This window comes from Hypanus sabinus, chromosome 2 (genome assembly GCF_030144855.1).
Source record: "Hypanus sabinus isolate sHypSab1 chromosome 2, sHypSab1.hap1, whole genome shotgun sequence".
Classification (NCBI taxonomy): domain Eukaryota; kingdom Metazoa; phylum Chordata; class Chondrichthyes; order Myliobatiformes; family Dasyatidae; genus Hypanus; species Hypanus sabinus.
Window position 1 is genome coordinate 45,197,316 of NC_082707.1, and position 15,481 is coordinate 45,212,796.

The window sequence follows — 15,481 nt, forward strand, 5'->3', positions numbered from 1 at the left end:
TGCCAATCTCTAACTGTGCTTTGATTATCTGCCTTATTCTATATACAGCATGCATTCGAATATAACTTCTTCAGTCCTGTATTTGTCACCATTTTTGATTTTGCCCCCATTACACTTCAACTTACCCCAGTGACTACAATTTTGCTCTATCATTATCATACTTTGCTCTAGAAAAGTAGCATCTATCATCAAAGATCCCCCACCACCTAGGCCATGCTCTTTTCTCACCAGGTGGAAGGTACAGGTGTCTCAAGGCTCACACCACCAGGTTCAAGAACAGTTACTGCTCTTCAACCATCAGGCTCTTGAACAAGAGATAATTAATAACTCTTTTACCTTGTTATTTCATGCTCATTATTTATTGCTATTTATATTTGCACTATTTGTTGTCCTGTTTACAGTTATTGTTCTATACATTTGCTAAGTATGCCCGCAGAAAAAGATTCTCTGGGTTGTATGTGGTGACATTTATGTACTCTGATAACACATTTTACTTTGACTTTGACTCATCTGCCTGTCCTTCCTCGCAGTTTCGCTATACACTATATCTACTTGCCTACCAACTGCCTATTACTCATGCCACTTATTAATATAACATTACTCATATTACTCATACCTAAGCCCTATTACTCTAGTTCTCATCCCTCTGCCAAATTAGTTTAAATCATCCCAACAGCTCTAGCAAACCCAGGCACAAGGATATCCTCATAGCGATCTAGGTAACCAGAACAGGAGAATTATTTTTAAATTGATTTGGTGTCATCTGTAACATTAATACATTTCTAATTCTCTTTTCCAGTGACACAAGAAATAGGTTGCTGGAAATGAGAAAAGACAAAGCTATTTAGGTACACTACAAAAACGGCAGCACCGTATTTTCACAGTCAAAATAATTTTGATTAAGAAGACATTGTTTAGATTTAAGAATAAGCTGAGGGACAGCCTTAAAGAAGTATATAAAATTAGAAAGGTGTAAATAGTCTTTATCCCAGAGTGAAAATGCCAAATAATGGAGAGCATGGGTTTAAGGTAAGAAGGAGAAATTTTAAAAGAGGCAAGTCTTTTTATTTTAAATGCAGACAGTGGCAGATGGTGGAAACATATATGCCAGCAACCTTAAGAGGCACTTAGACATGAACTGCAAGGAATAGAGGGACTATGTGCAGGCAGATGGCATTCGTCACATCAACATCATTGTCTGTGAATATATTGTGGGGCAGAGGACTTATTCCTGTGCTGTACTGTCCCATGTTCCATGTCAAAATCAGCTAACCTGGTACTTTTTGTGACATTCCAGCAGATCATTATTAATGTAAGCCTGAAGGACTGTATCTCTTTGTTCTCCAGGTTGAGACTGTGTCAGCCGCTACAAGAGTAAAAATAAAATATTAAAGTGATTTCTAATACTGTATCAAACTAATAGTATTTAATATATGAATACCAGTTATATTACTCTACCATTCTAATTCACTTTCAAATTGATAAACAATATACATTTAAAATCGGCAATAAATAAATCAAATAAAAACCTCTGCAATATCTGTGGAATGATTAATTTGAATTTTGGTAATGAAAAAAGCTAGATTAATCACAGGCTTTGCAAATATAAGTGATCAATTATTTATATAAAATGTGTCTTCTTTGCAACCTATATAGAGGTATACACATTTATAAGAGACAGAAATAGAGTACATGGTAAGAATCATTCTCCATACACTTAAGACGAGAGGAAGGAATTTTAATGAGGAAATTTTGTTGTTTTCACAGAGTGGTTGATTGGTTGAGTCATTTTTGAAAAAAAAAATTGGCATGTATGTGGTGGGTCAAAGGGCTCATTTCTGTGCTGTACGACTCTATATTATCTCCCTTCAGTCTTTTAATCTCAAGAAAGAGTAGATCCCATCTGCTTAAACATTCCTCATTTAGCAAACCTACTATCTGGAAGGAGTCCTGAACTCTAAATATTATTCTTGAAGCAGTCTCTCCACCAATATCTAGCTCTTAAAAGATGGAGAGCAGGAAAAGTGAGAGAAAGATATAATTATATAAAATGGATTATGAAATGAAATCATGTTTAAGAACTTGGTTTGCCATCAAGATTGAAAGCCTTGGAAAATGGTCATAACAGTTAATCTTAATAGGTTTACCAGCCTTTTAACACAAGCAGAACAATCTTATCAATACCTCTCCAGTTCAGAAAAAAGGAAGATAGGTAGAAAATTACACAAGTACACTTAACCTATGCTAACCCACTATTTGAATGCAGGAAAATCCAGAAAGTTCAGAATCTGGCTGGCCAGATCATGTTTGTTGCACCCCCTTTTCATTTGGTGGGCCATGGTTTCCCTGCGCCTTTTCCATTCACATGGGTCTCCATTCTTGTGCTCACTTTAAACGTATCTCAGGCACTGCAATATTTATTATAGTAATACAGATCTTTTAAAAAATTAATTAAATGTACGTTGGTAGAAATAGCATCCAATTATCAGGAAACTATGCCCGTACAGTACCACCTTAGTCTCATGTGTAACTGATTGTTAGAGTTTCACTGTAACAAGAAAAAGAGTAGCAGTAAAAGATAGAATTTATTATGGTCATTAGTAGGGGCACTGTCTTATTAATAAATACTGATGATTTGAATTTGAATATACAGGGCAGAATTCTCACATTTTCAGATGACGCAAATCTTGAAGGGATAGTGAAATGTGAGTGGGAGAGCAACAGACTCCAAAGGGATATAGACAGCTAGGTGAGGGGGCAGGAAGATAGTCAAAGAAATGTTGAGATATTTGAAGTATTCCATTTTAATGGAATGAACGAGAAGAGGCAATATAAACAAGAGGGTATAACTACTTAAAATAAACGAGAGCAGAGGATACATGTATGTAGTTCTTTCATTTTTTTAAACAGTTTTCTCAATTTGTCCACCATGTTCAGAGGGATTCTAGACATTGTAGAAGCATAATGTACAGAGCAAGGAAGTCAATAATAACTTTTTATAAAACAAAGGTTCATTCACATCTAAGGATTTGTGTTGAATTCTAGACTGCATACTTAAGAAAAGATGTAAAGGTTTTGGAGTATATGCAAGAGAAATTTACTACGGTTAATCCAGAGTTGGCGTTCATTAGTTACATGGGTAGAGTGGAGAAACAGCAGTTGTTCTCCTTAGATACGTGGATGTTGCGAGTAACTCTGATTAAGGTACTTGAATGATAGAATCAGACAAAATAGCTGGACAGAAACAGTTCCATTAGTAGAAGGATGAAGAAAGAGGAGAGATGGAAATAAGGTGATTGACAGAGGAACCAGAAATAAATGACATGAGCAGTTTTTCTTTTAAATTACATAGTACATGGTTTGTACCTAGAAAGCCCTGCATTATTGAGGGTTTTATTTATAGCATGCAAAAAGTAACTGGACCAGGTTCTGAACTTAGTAAAAACTTTTGCATAGAGGAGCAAGAGTAGCTGAATTGCTCTGACATGAGGTAATATGGACTCAATAGTCAGTTCTATACAAGAGCAATTCAGCTAACCTTCTCAGATGGAACGACTCTACAATATGATGCCTCATCACATTATGTCCCTCAATATCTCAGTGGGTCTATGATGTGGTGTACATGCCTTGAAAGAGCCATGATAGTCACAGCCTCACAAAGATATTACCCAGCTGCGATTAAATGTCCATTTTCCAGTAAGACTAAAAATGCAGGAAAATTACGATGGAAACACGAAGCTTTCTGGTGATATAAAAGAGTGATATAAAAGAATTTGAAGTATAACCTTTAAGATGGTAGGCACAAATTAACCATTGCAGTTTTTCAGAACTTTCAACAGTTGTACATATTGGACTGGATTATAAACATTCACAATTCAAAACATGAAAACAATCCATCATTACACATGCGTCAAACAGCAAGAACATCAAAATTAAGTGCAACTACAAAATGAAACTACATTTCATACCCAACGGAGTGCTTGCAGAAGAAGTGCCTTAAGTCGATCATTTCCACAAATTAAATCATTCTTCAACTTTTCATAATCAAGAGATGCTAATAAAGGTACATCATTAGAATTCCTAGAGATTTCAAACATTCATTAGAAACAATATTATTAGAAGCAATAAACTTCCAGTCTTATCACACTTCAGGGTACTGACAGAAAATTTAACCAATTTACTTTGAGAAAATAGAATATAAAATTGATTAAATAAGAGCAAATGAAAATGGCTTAATTTCATTCGTAATTTGCAAGGCTGATTTGGTAATTCAAATAATTCAGAAAACAAGACAATCACAAGTTTTTACCCCCAAAGTTATTGTTGACAAAGCAGTGGAAATATTAACAGTGACACTCTTAGAATAACTTCATTAGAAATATTTGCAGCTTTTGTACTTTAGTAAGAATATACAACAATTATACATACAGTGGATTCTGGTTAATTGGGACACATTAGGGCCACTACATTTTGGCCCAAATAGCTGAAGTTTCATGGAAATAGTTAAAAAGGTATAAAAAAAAGGCAAACTACCATTTAACAGAGTAACAAATTATGTATTTAAATAAAATACATAACAAATGAGAATATTATCAATCCCACTGGTGGTTGTCTGTAGTATCCGATGATGATAGGAAACATGTGTGGAAGATATTTTAAACTGGAAAAGCTGCTGCATTGGGACCGTTCTGGTACCTTGACCTTACAAGTCTGGATCCATAGTTCAAGTAGTCACTACATCTGGGATTTTCCTTGGTTGCAGTAGATAACCGTGACTTCTTCTGTGCCTCATTATGCCCTTTGCTGCCCACGGAGCATTACAGAAGAGCCTTCCTGGTTGTTGGATCTTAGTGAAGATCTCATCAACCCTCCACTAGAGCAGACTTGGAATGCTAAGATGGGCATGTTGCTATTTCACCAACGTACGAGACCCACTGGCTATAATTACCTGGGTTTAGCCCGCCTGTCGAACAGCTACTTGGAGCCATAGGTGAAAGCTGAGCGTTCAACGGAGACCAAAGGTTACATTTAAGACAATTGTTGATACCTTCAATTTCTTCACAGTTCCTAACTTGTTGAAGTAGTGAAATGTTTCATTTTCACTCCCGCCCATTTCTGACATTTCCAAACCCAAATGTTTGAAACTACAGTGAGCAAAACTGTTATGAATTGCCTTACTGCATATTTCTCATTAACTATCAGTGACAATAATTAGAAACTGTTTGGCCACAGGCACCTGCCTGAAAGAATGAAGGGAATCTCAGCTATTTTCTTGATTACTTTTTGTTCTTTAAAATTTGTAAATAAAGTGGTTGCCCTGATAACCAATGGCCCAATTAACTCGAATCCACTACACACACACACACACACACACACACAAATAAAAATCATTGCACAATATATTTAAAAAGAAACATTAAATGTGTTCTTAAAATTAATGTTGAACAATTGCTTTTAGAAGGTCCTCTCTGATAGGCTTAAACCTAAGATGGCTATGATCATCTGTGAGAAAAGTACACATGCCATATAATCGGCTAGATATTCAACAGAGAAGTATGAAGTATGAAATAGGGACATGCTCATCTGTGTTGTTGAAAATCAACAACCTGCAGTAGAGTAATTATGGACACCCATCTGGGTGTCTCAGTATGGAAAATGTGTCTCCTAGCTTCTCAACAGTATTTTCATTTCCCTCTAAGTGCTTTATTTCTAGAATAAAACTGTCCAAATTACACAAAAATTTCAGCTGCAATAAAATTTTCAGTCTTGGTAGTTCGAAAGCTTTCCCCAGAGTTTTACTAATTTTTCTTTCTCTGAAACCATGCTTTTAAAGAAACAAACACAAATTGTACTATTTGACCTCATCAAGATCTATGATTTCCTGAGATTTAAAATAAAGTTTCACATATGTTGATTGCTTTCCTAAAAAGTGTCAAGGTCATGGTGACCGTCATTGTCACTGATCATTTAACATTCACTTCAATGCAGTACAGTTGACTGTACCACAAACTTTTAGTTGACGAGTTAAATCAAGGTCCTGTGTGCTTTCAGATGATTGAAAAAAGTTGCACAGTTCTGTATGACGAAGGGCTCTCCTGGACTGCTGATCAACATTGCTCAACCAATATCAATAGAACAGATAATTTATTTATGTGTCTTATTTCCATTATTGAGACAAATGTCTTTTATATTTTACAGTGACTAAGATTCCTACAGTTATTCCCTTGAATAGGAAACGTAAGTACTTAACTTCCCATCTGAAAACTAAAATATTCTGATAGTAATAAATAGAAGTCTTGCTTTGGAAAAGTTCCTCAATGTACGAATGTATTTAAATATTCAAAATATCGTAATTTCAGCCAGAAAGTTAGCAAACTATGAGGCATAGTGAGAAAACAAATAAGGTTACCCTCTTCCTTTATTTTTTACATTATTTATTTCATTAAATAAAAAAATAATCAATGCTGTTGACCAGTTTTCTATTGGGACAAATATTTGCTTTACAGTTAGAAATTATGCTTCATAGACTTCTTTCTTTTATTTTAGTACTAAAATCAGTTAATCAACCAAGGCTAAGCTGTATAATGCTGCATTAGTGGTTCCAGCAGACAGTTCATTCATGTTCCCTGTCAAAGACTACTGCTCTAAGTAACTTCTTACCAAATAACATGGAGATTGAAAAGAAACTCTAGGAATTAAAGTTTGGTAATTCAATTGGCACTGCTCTGCTAGTCTTTGGAAAACAAGCATATTGAAATGAAACAAGAATTCAATTAGTCCAATCAAGTAAGTAGAAAGTTTGGATAAATGTTGCTACACTTTGCTTGAGAATAAATAAAGGCAAGCTGACTGAAATGTGTAAATGGTTCAAAGGATTTAATAAAGCCCTTGCAAAACAATTTTCCCTAAAAGGTACAATCAGGAATAAAGATCTTAAAAGTGGACTATTTAAGATGGATATTAAGGGAGAGGAATCAATAATTTTCTCCTGGATGAGAGGTTTGAATAAATAAAGTTTTTAAGACAGAGAGAAGTCGATTTGCAGGTGTCTACCTGGTATGTTAATTCAGTTTCTGTCTCCACAGATGCTCTTGTTCTTATGATCTGTGTATTTATTTAATATCTAACATCAGCAGTAATTTACTTTTAGTCAGATTTTCATTAGCTAGCAGCAAAAAAATACATAGAACTAGGCAGACAATTGGAGTTATGGCTAAGATCAACCATAATCTAAGTGGTGGCTTTCTACTTCTAATGAAAGTACTTACCTTAGTCTCTGGAACTTAAAATTTAAAGTACCAGTCATTTCACAGAAGGATCCTGACTATCAGCTTCAGTTCAGCTCAGCCATTAAGACCATAAGACTTGGGAGCAGAATCAGGACATTCAACCCATTGAGCCTGCTCTGCCATTCCGTTATGACTGATCACAGATTCCACTCAACCCCACATACCTGCCTTCTCACCATATCCTCTGATGCCCTGACCGAACAAGAAACGATCAACTTCTTGCCTTAAATATATGCATGGACTTGGCCTCTGCCACAGTCCATGAATTTACTACTCTCTGGCTAAAAAAAAATTCCTCCTTATCTCTGATCTAATGGGTCACCCCTCAGTTTTGAGGCTGTGTCCTTGTTGTGATGGAAAATAACTGGTTCTTTGAGTCTCAACAGTAGAGGCCTGGACACACACAGTTTTAATAATAAGGAATTTATTTACAAGGGGAAGTCCGGTCAACACAAGCAACTACAATACACAGGAAGCGGTACGGTTACACAAACAAAGAACAAGGGAAAAACACTACAACAGCTATCCCCCTTGACTTTGGATAGCTGCGGCTTCCTTACCAGGACAAACGATAGACCTTCCCAAGCATAAATCAATGCACTTTCCTCCAATGTGGTGGTCTGCAAGAGAGGGCTAGCCAAGAGCAAGTCTCACCTTTTAAAGCATGGGGCTGGGCGAGATAATCCAATTAAGGTGACCAATAATTTAGGTGTGCATTGGTTAGTTGGGAGGGACCAAATGTTGATTGGCATGTGGAGTGTCCTCCGACCAGCCAGGTGGCAGTGCATCTGTCACGCGGCCGGTATCTCTGGATACAGTCCTCCAGTTCTGGAAAACCCTACCATAGGAAACATCCTCTCCGCATCCACCTTATCTAGTCCTTCCAACATTCAGTAGGTTTCAATGAGATCCCCCCCACATTCTTCTAAATTCCAGTGAATACAGGCCCAAACTGTCAAACACTCCTCATATATCAATACCTTCATTCCCGGAATCAACCTCGTGAACCTCCTCTGGACTCTCTCCAATGACACTACATCCTTTCAGAGATATGGGGCCCAAAACTGTTGACTTTGAGTGCGATCTGACTAGTGTCTTTAAAAGGCTCAGCATTATTTCCTTGGTTTTATATTCTATTCCCCTTGAAATAAATGTCAACATTTCATTTGCCTTCTTTACCACAGACTTAACCTGTTAAGTCAACCTTCTGGGAGTGTTGCACGAGAACTTCTAAATCCCTCTGTACCTCTAATGTTTGAACCTTCCCATTTAGATAATAGTTTGCACTATTGTTCCTTTTACCAAAAAGCATTATCATACATTTCCCAACACTGAATTCCATCTGCCACTCTTTTGCCTATTCTTCCAATTTGTCTAAGTCCTACTGCAATCGTGTTGCTTCTTCAGCACTACCTACCCATCCATCTATCTTCATATCATCTGCAAATTTTGCCACAAACCCAACAATCCCATTATCTAAATCACTGACAAACAATGTGAAAAGTTGTGGTCCCAATACTGACCTCTGAGAGACATCATTAGTCATTGGCAGCCAACTAGAAGAGTCCCTTTTTATTTCCACTCACTTCCTCCTGCCTGTCAGCCATTCTGCTATCCATGCCAGTATCTTTCCTGTTATGCCATAGGATTTTAACTTGTTAAGCAGCCTCATGTGTAGCACCTTATCAAACGCCTCTGAAAATCCAAGCAAATGACATCCACTGCCTCTCCTTTGTCTGTCCTTCTTGTCAGTTCCTCAAAGAACTCTAACAAATTTGTCAGCAAGATATCCCTTTACAGAAACCATACTGACTTTGACTTATTTTATCATTAGTCTCCAAGTACCTCGAAGCCTCATCCTTAATAATAGACTCCAACACTTTCCCAACCACTGAAGTTAGGCTAACTGCCTATAATTTCCTCTCTTTTGTCTTCCTCCCTTCTTAAAGAATGGAGTGACATTTACAATCTTCCAGCCTCCAGGACCATGCCAGAATCAAGTGATTCTTGAAAGATCATGACCAATGTGTCTCTTCAGCAACTTCTTTCAGGACTTTGGGATGTAGTCCATATGGTCCAAGTGACTTATCCACCTTAAGAACTTTGAGTTTGCCTAGCATTTTCTCTTTTGTAATAGCAATGGCACTCACTCCTGCTCCTTGACACTCACAGACCTCTGGCACATTGCTAGTGTCTTTCACAGTGAAGACAGATGCAAAATACCCAGTAAGTTCATTTACCATCTCTCTGTCCCCCATTACTACCTTGCCAGCATAATTTTCCAACAGTCCAATATCAACTGTCAACTCCCCTTTACTCTTTATATAACTGGAAAAAAAAACTTTTGGTATCCTGCTTTATATTATTGGCTAGTCTGCCCTCATATTTCATCTTTTCCCTTCTTATAGCTTTTTTAGTTGCCTTTTGTTGGATTTTAAAAGCTTCCCAATCATCCAACTTCCCACTCACTTTTGCTACCTTATATGTCCTTTCCTTGGCTTTTATGTGGTCCTTAAATTCCTTTGTCAGTCACAGTTTTCTACCCCTGTGATTTGAGAACTTCTTCCTCTCTGGGACATGTCTGTTCTGTGCCTTGTGAATTATTCCCAGAAACTTCAGCCATCTCTGCTCTGCCGTCATCCCCTCGTCCAATCCACCTGAGCAAGCTCCTCTCTCATGCCTCTGTAATTCCCTTTATTCCATTGCAATTCATAGAAGTTATGCTTCTCCCTCTCAACTTGCAGTATGAATTCAATCATATTATGATTACTGCTGATCCCTTCACGTTAAGCTCCCTGATAAGATCTGGATTACTACACAGTACCCAAACTAAGGTAGCCTTTCCAGAGCAGGCTCAAGCACAAGCTGCTCTAAAAACCTATCTTGTAGGCATTCCACAAATTCCCTCATGGATTCATGCCATACTCCAGATCCTGGACTACATAAATTAAAATAAAACTTCACTGAAGTACTGGCGGGGGTGGGGTAGTGGAATAAAGCTTCATTGCTGGAGATGCAAACTTTACAAATGAACTTTAAATAAAAGTTCCATACACCTTCAGGTGCAATGCAAAGCAGTGCACAGAACTATGTGAAGAACATCTGAAAGTTTTTCCGAGTCCACTGTCCAGCATACAAGGCTGATTGGTCAGGCTTGGCTGTGGATGTTGCATTCTAGATGTCTATGTGATACGCAAGCCAGGGCAGTATGATATGGAGAGCAAGTTGTTGCCAATTCGGCAGGCTCCCCCTCTCCATGTAGCTAGTGAATCCAAACAAACAGCAGAGACCAATAGAGTTTGGTACCAGCAGCGTTGCAGGAGTTGCCAGTTAGCATTCACCTCAATGTAGGACTGTTTTAGGGACTCCAGTTCCAAATTTTTCCTTGGGGATTACTCCCAGAGCACCTTCTGGATTATCTTACCAGGAGGGATTGCCAACTGTCTAACTAAAATCCATGTGGACAAAATCCACTGCTCTATCTTTATTAATTACCATTGTCATCCTTTCAAAAAAATACGATCGAGTTTGTCAGAAATGACCTGCCTTACTTAAAGCATTTGGAAAAACAAGCCAAGTTTTACCAAGTGGCATATACTCTGTCATTAAGAATCCTTTCCAATAGCTTCCATACCACTGATGTGAGGCTCATCTTCCAAAAATTTCTTGGATTATCTCTTTTTCCTTTCTTGAACAAACGAACAAGACTGGCTACTTTCCAGTACTCTGGGTCCTTGACTTTTGCTGGTGAAGATACAAAAGTCTTTGTCTAGGTCCCAGGAATTTCCTCTTTTATTTCTTTAATGTAAATCCAATGCAAGCTTGAGGAACAGCATCTGATCTTCCAGAATCAGAATCAGGAACAGGTTTAATATCACCAGCATATGTCGTGAAATTTGTTTTTTTATGGCAGCAGTGCATTGCATTAGTAATAAAATCTATAATTACAATATGCATAGAGTATTCACTGTTAAAAAAAGTGCAAAATGAGATGGAAAAAATACTGAGGAAGTTTTCGTGGTCTCACTGTCCATTCAGAAATTTGATAGTAGAGGGGAAGAAGCTGTTCCTGAAATGTTGATTGTGTGTATTCAGGCTCCTGTACTTTCTTGATGGTCGCAATGAGAAGAGGAAATGTCATGGGTGATGGCATTTTATAATAGATGTTAACTTTTGAGGCATGACCTTCAGAAAGTGTCCTCAGTGCTAGGGAGGCTAGTGCCCATGATTAAACTCTATCTGCTAGTTCTTTGCCCATACAACGTAAAACAGTACAGCATAGAAACAAGCGTTTTGTCTCGTGAAGTTGTGTGAATTAATTAAATGCCTAACAAAATTAATTTCTTCTACCTACAAAAGGCACATTATTGCCCCCAGGTCTTATCAATGACTAGCAGCTGTTTTTTTTTAATAAGTACTGATAAAAATATCATCAAGCTGTAATGTTAACTGTTCTTCTGCTTCCCCACTGAATTATTTGCTGGGTATTTCCAGCATCTGCTGTATTTTGAAACTCTCATTTCCTGCACTTTATCCACTCTCTCATCTGCTCTCACTCATCTCATCCAGACAGATCAGCAGCAATTAATAATCTTTCACCACCCCCTCTCACTTGTATCATTCTTCATTCTAGGCCTTCATACTGCCACCAACAATTCCTTTGTTCTCTCAATTCTTTCCCCCTCCCCTCTCTGATATGGAAAACTTACATTGCTTTCAAACTTTTTCTCACACTAATTAAAAGTTATTGACTTGAATTTTGATTCAGAAGGCAAAAAAGATACTGGAACTCTGAAACAAAACTAGAACATGCTGGTTATACAGAGCATTTCAGGCAGCAGTTGTGGAGACAGAAATGGAATTTTCATTTCAGGTGCATTGACTGGCAACCTTCTGATTCTGGAACAAAATCTCCTTCAGAAATTCTTCCACTATCATCTTTGAGAAGAAGGGAAAGAATAAGGTCTTGAAATTCTCATACACCTGAATGGTTTTTTTAGTGATGCACCAATGACTGTTTTGCCTGTAGCCTGGCACTGCAAATTTCAGTAACCTGGATGCTACTGAATGCACACCACATGTCTGTAGTTGAACATGTGTTACCTGAACAGTGGCTATATCCAGGAAACAAGTAGAGGCGGTGCAAAGCTGAAGAAAGGCTGATAGTCATTGGTTAAGGATCAGTGCCAGGAGTTCCTCTAGGCAAGCTAGGTAAATAGATCGGAGAGGTGTGTAGAACAAGGGTCTGCCTAAGTGATTGTAATTTGAAGTGATGTACGAGAGTCTCCTGGGCCACAAAGATCTAACAGATCTACTTCACTGGGAGTAGTTGGCTTTGAACACTGATCCATTAAACAGCTGAATATCAGGGTTGTGGCTGAGAGGCAGAAAGTGGTGGGGGAGTAATGGTCTAAGTATAAAAGAACCAAGTGACTGAGGAAAAGGTTCTGGACCATGAGATGGATGGGGACAATGACTGGGAAAATTGATGGTCAGAATCCTACAGAAACAGAGCTGTGGGGGAAATCACAATAATGGGACCATCAAAGAGTACAGCCAGGGGAAAATGACAGAAAATTTGGTGGGTGCCAACCAATCACCCTTGTACCAGACCTAACTTACTTGAGCCTCAATGTAATAGTGGATTATTAAAACCCAGCATATGGTCAACAATGGTCATTCCAAGGAAAATTGGGACTCATTATCCTCATAATATTCCAAATCGAGCACTGTATGAAGAATGTCATCTCTTGTGTAATGATTAATCGCTCCAGGAAGGGCCTGATTAAATTTTCTGAGCAATGCAAAGCAGTCTGAAGCAATCATTATCACATTTTGCTTTAGGGTATCAAAATAATTAAATTTCTAAGTAAGAAAAAGAAACTTTGAGGAGTGAAACTAAAGAGCTTTGACCATCAGCCAATCTGGACATTAGAAGTTTTAAGAGGAGGGAGTTCAATCAGGCAGCAGCAGGTCACTACAGCAAAAAAACTATTTGACCAGTGACCAATCAGCATTTGGGATTGATTAGTAAGGGCAAATTAAAGGAAGGCAGGGGCAAGCACAGCAGCAATTGTTGCAGCAGCCTTCATCTGCGGACAGAGTCAGAGTCATGATCTTGAGGCTTCAGTCAGAGAAAGCAAAGGAAAGAAAGGCTCAAGGTTAAGTTTTTTGCCTTCTTTTCTTTATATCTGCTCAGCTAGGACAGTAGAGATGCCAGACAGGATAGTGGAATGTTCCTTTTGCAGGATTTGGGAAGGCAAGGAGACCTCCAGTGTCCGTGACTACAACTATGAGAAGTGCATCCAGCAGCAGCTTCTAACACTCTGCATTAAGGAGTTAGAGCTGGAAATGGATGAACTCCAGATCATTCAAGAGGCTGAGGGGGTTGAAAATTTAATCGGTTCCATCTTGGGTACTAGCCTACAAAGTACCAGGACATCTTCAAGGAGCAGTGTCTCAGAAAAGCAGCGTCCATTATTAAGGACCTCCAGCACCCAGGACATGCCCTTTTCTCACTGTTGGCATCTGTGGTAGGAGGTACAGAAGCCTGAAGGCATCCTCAGCGATTCAAGAACAGCTTCTTTTCCTCTGCCATCTGATTCCTAAATGGACATTGAACCATTGGACACTACCTCACTTTTTTAATATATCTTATTTCTGTTTTGCACGATTTTTAATCTATTCAATAAATGTATACTGTAATTGATTTATTTATTTATTATTATATTGCTTTTTTTCTACATTATGTATTACACACACACACACACACACACACACACCCTGCTGCTGCTGAGTTAACAAATTTCACCACAGATGCCAATGATAATAAACCTGATTCTGATAGGACATATTGAGGTAGTTACACCCAGAACACAAAAAACTGGGCGACAGTCAGGAAGAAGAAAAGGCTTAAGGAGCCAGTGCAGAGGTCATCCCTCTCAACAACAGATATACCACTTTAGACACCAATAGAGTGGGGAGGGGGGGAGAGAATGACTTAATGGAGGAAAGTCACAGTGGTCGAGGCAAGTCTGCCTCTGTAACTCAGAAGGAAAGGAGGGAGAAGAGGCACACTGTGGTGACAAGGGAATGGACAGGAAGTTCTGTGGGTAAGTTAGTTAGGGAGAACAGACAGGAAGTTCTGTGGGCGAGAACGAGAGTGGGTAGAGGGAGGGCAGAATCATTGGGCTCTCTTCTAGAAGGGATAGCTTGCATCTGGATTATGGATAGAGCTAAGGAACTACAAGGATAAGATTACCCTACTGGGAATTGTATACAAATCCCCAAACAGTAGTGAGGATGTGACTTACGCATCACAACAGTCATGGGGACTTCAACATGGAGGTAGATTGGAAAAATCAGGTTAGTGCTGGATTCGAGGAGGGGGAATTTCTTGAGCGCCTACAAGATGTCTATTTAGAGCAGCTCATGGTTGAGCCCACTAGAGGATCAGCTATTCTGAATTGGGTGTTGTGCAATGAACCAGAATTGATTCGAGAGCTTAAGATAAAAGGACCCTGAGGGGCAAGTGATCATAATATGATCAAATTCACCCTGAAATTTGAGAAGTAAAAGTTAAAGTCAGTATTACAGTGTAAAGGGAATTACAGAGGCATGAGAGAGGAGTTGACCAGAAATAATTGGAAAAGAACACTGGCAAGGATGACAGCAGAGCAGCAATGGCTGGAATTTCTGGAAGCAATTCAGAAGGCGCAAGATATGTTCATCTCAAAGAGGAAGGAGTATTATAAAGGCAAGATTACATAACCGTGGCTAACAAGAGAAGTCAAAGGCAATGCAAAAGCCAAAGAGAAGGCATATAATAGAGCAAAAATTAGTGGGAAGTTAGAGGATTGGGAAGCTTTTAAACACCAACAGAAGGCAACTAAAAAGTCAGTAAGGTAAAGATGAAATATGAAAGTAAGTGAGCCAATAATATTAAAGGGGATACCAAAAATTTCTTCAGATACATAAAGTGTATAAGAAAGATGAAAGTGGATATCAGACCATTGGGAAACAATGCTGGAGAAATAGTAATGGGAGACAATGAAATGGTGGATGAACTGATTAAGTATTTTGTGTCAGTTTTCACTGTGGAAGACATTAGCAAATGGTGCAAGTTCCAGGATTTTGAAGTGTGTGTGTGTGAAGTTACCATAACTAGAGAGTAAGTTCAGTAAGACTGAAAA

The 15,481-nt window shown here is 38.4% G+C and overlaps 1 protein-coding gene across 8 annotated transcripts in view; it reads right to left on the reverse strand.

Moving 5' to 3' along the window:
• Window positions 1–15,481, reverse strand: part of LOC132378379 (lisH domain-containing protein ARMC9) — a 116,341-nt gene that overhangs the window by 54,116 nt on the left and 46,744 nt on the right. For all 8 annotated transcript variants that reach the window (XM_059945298.1, XM_059945272.1, XM_059945305.1 and 5 more), the window contains 2 exons: window positions 3,969–4,080; window positions 1,274–1,366 (listed from right to left, as the gene is read on the reverse strand). In XM_059945298.1, the coding sequence (XP_059801281.1) occupies window positions 1,274–1,366; window positions 3,969–4,080 (205 nt within the window). The remainder of the gene's footprint in view (window positions 1–1,273; window positions 1,367–3,968; window positions 4,081–15,481) is intronic.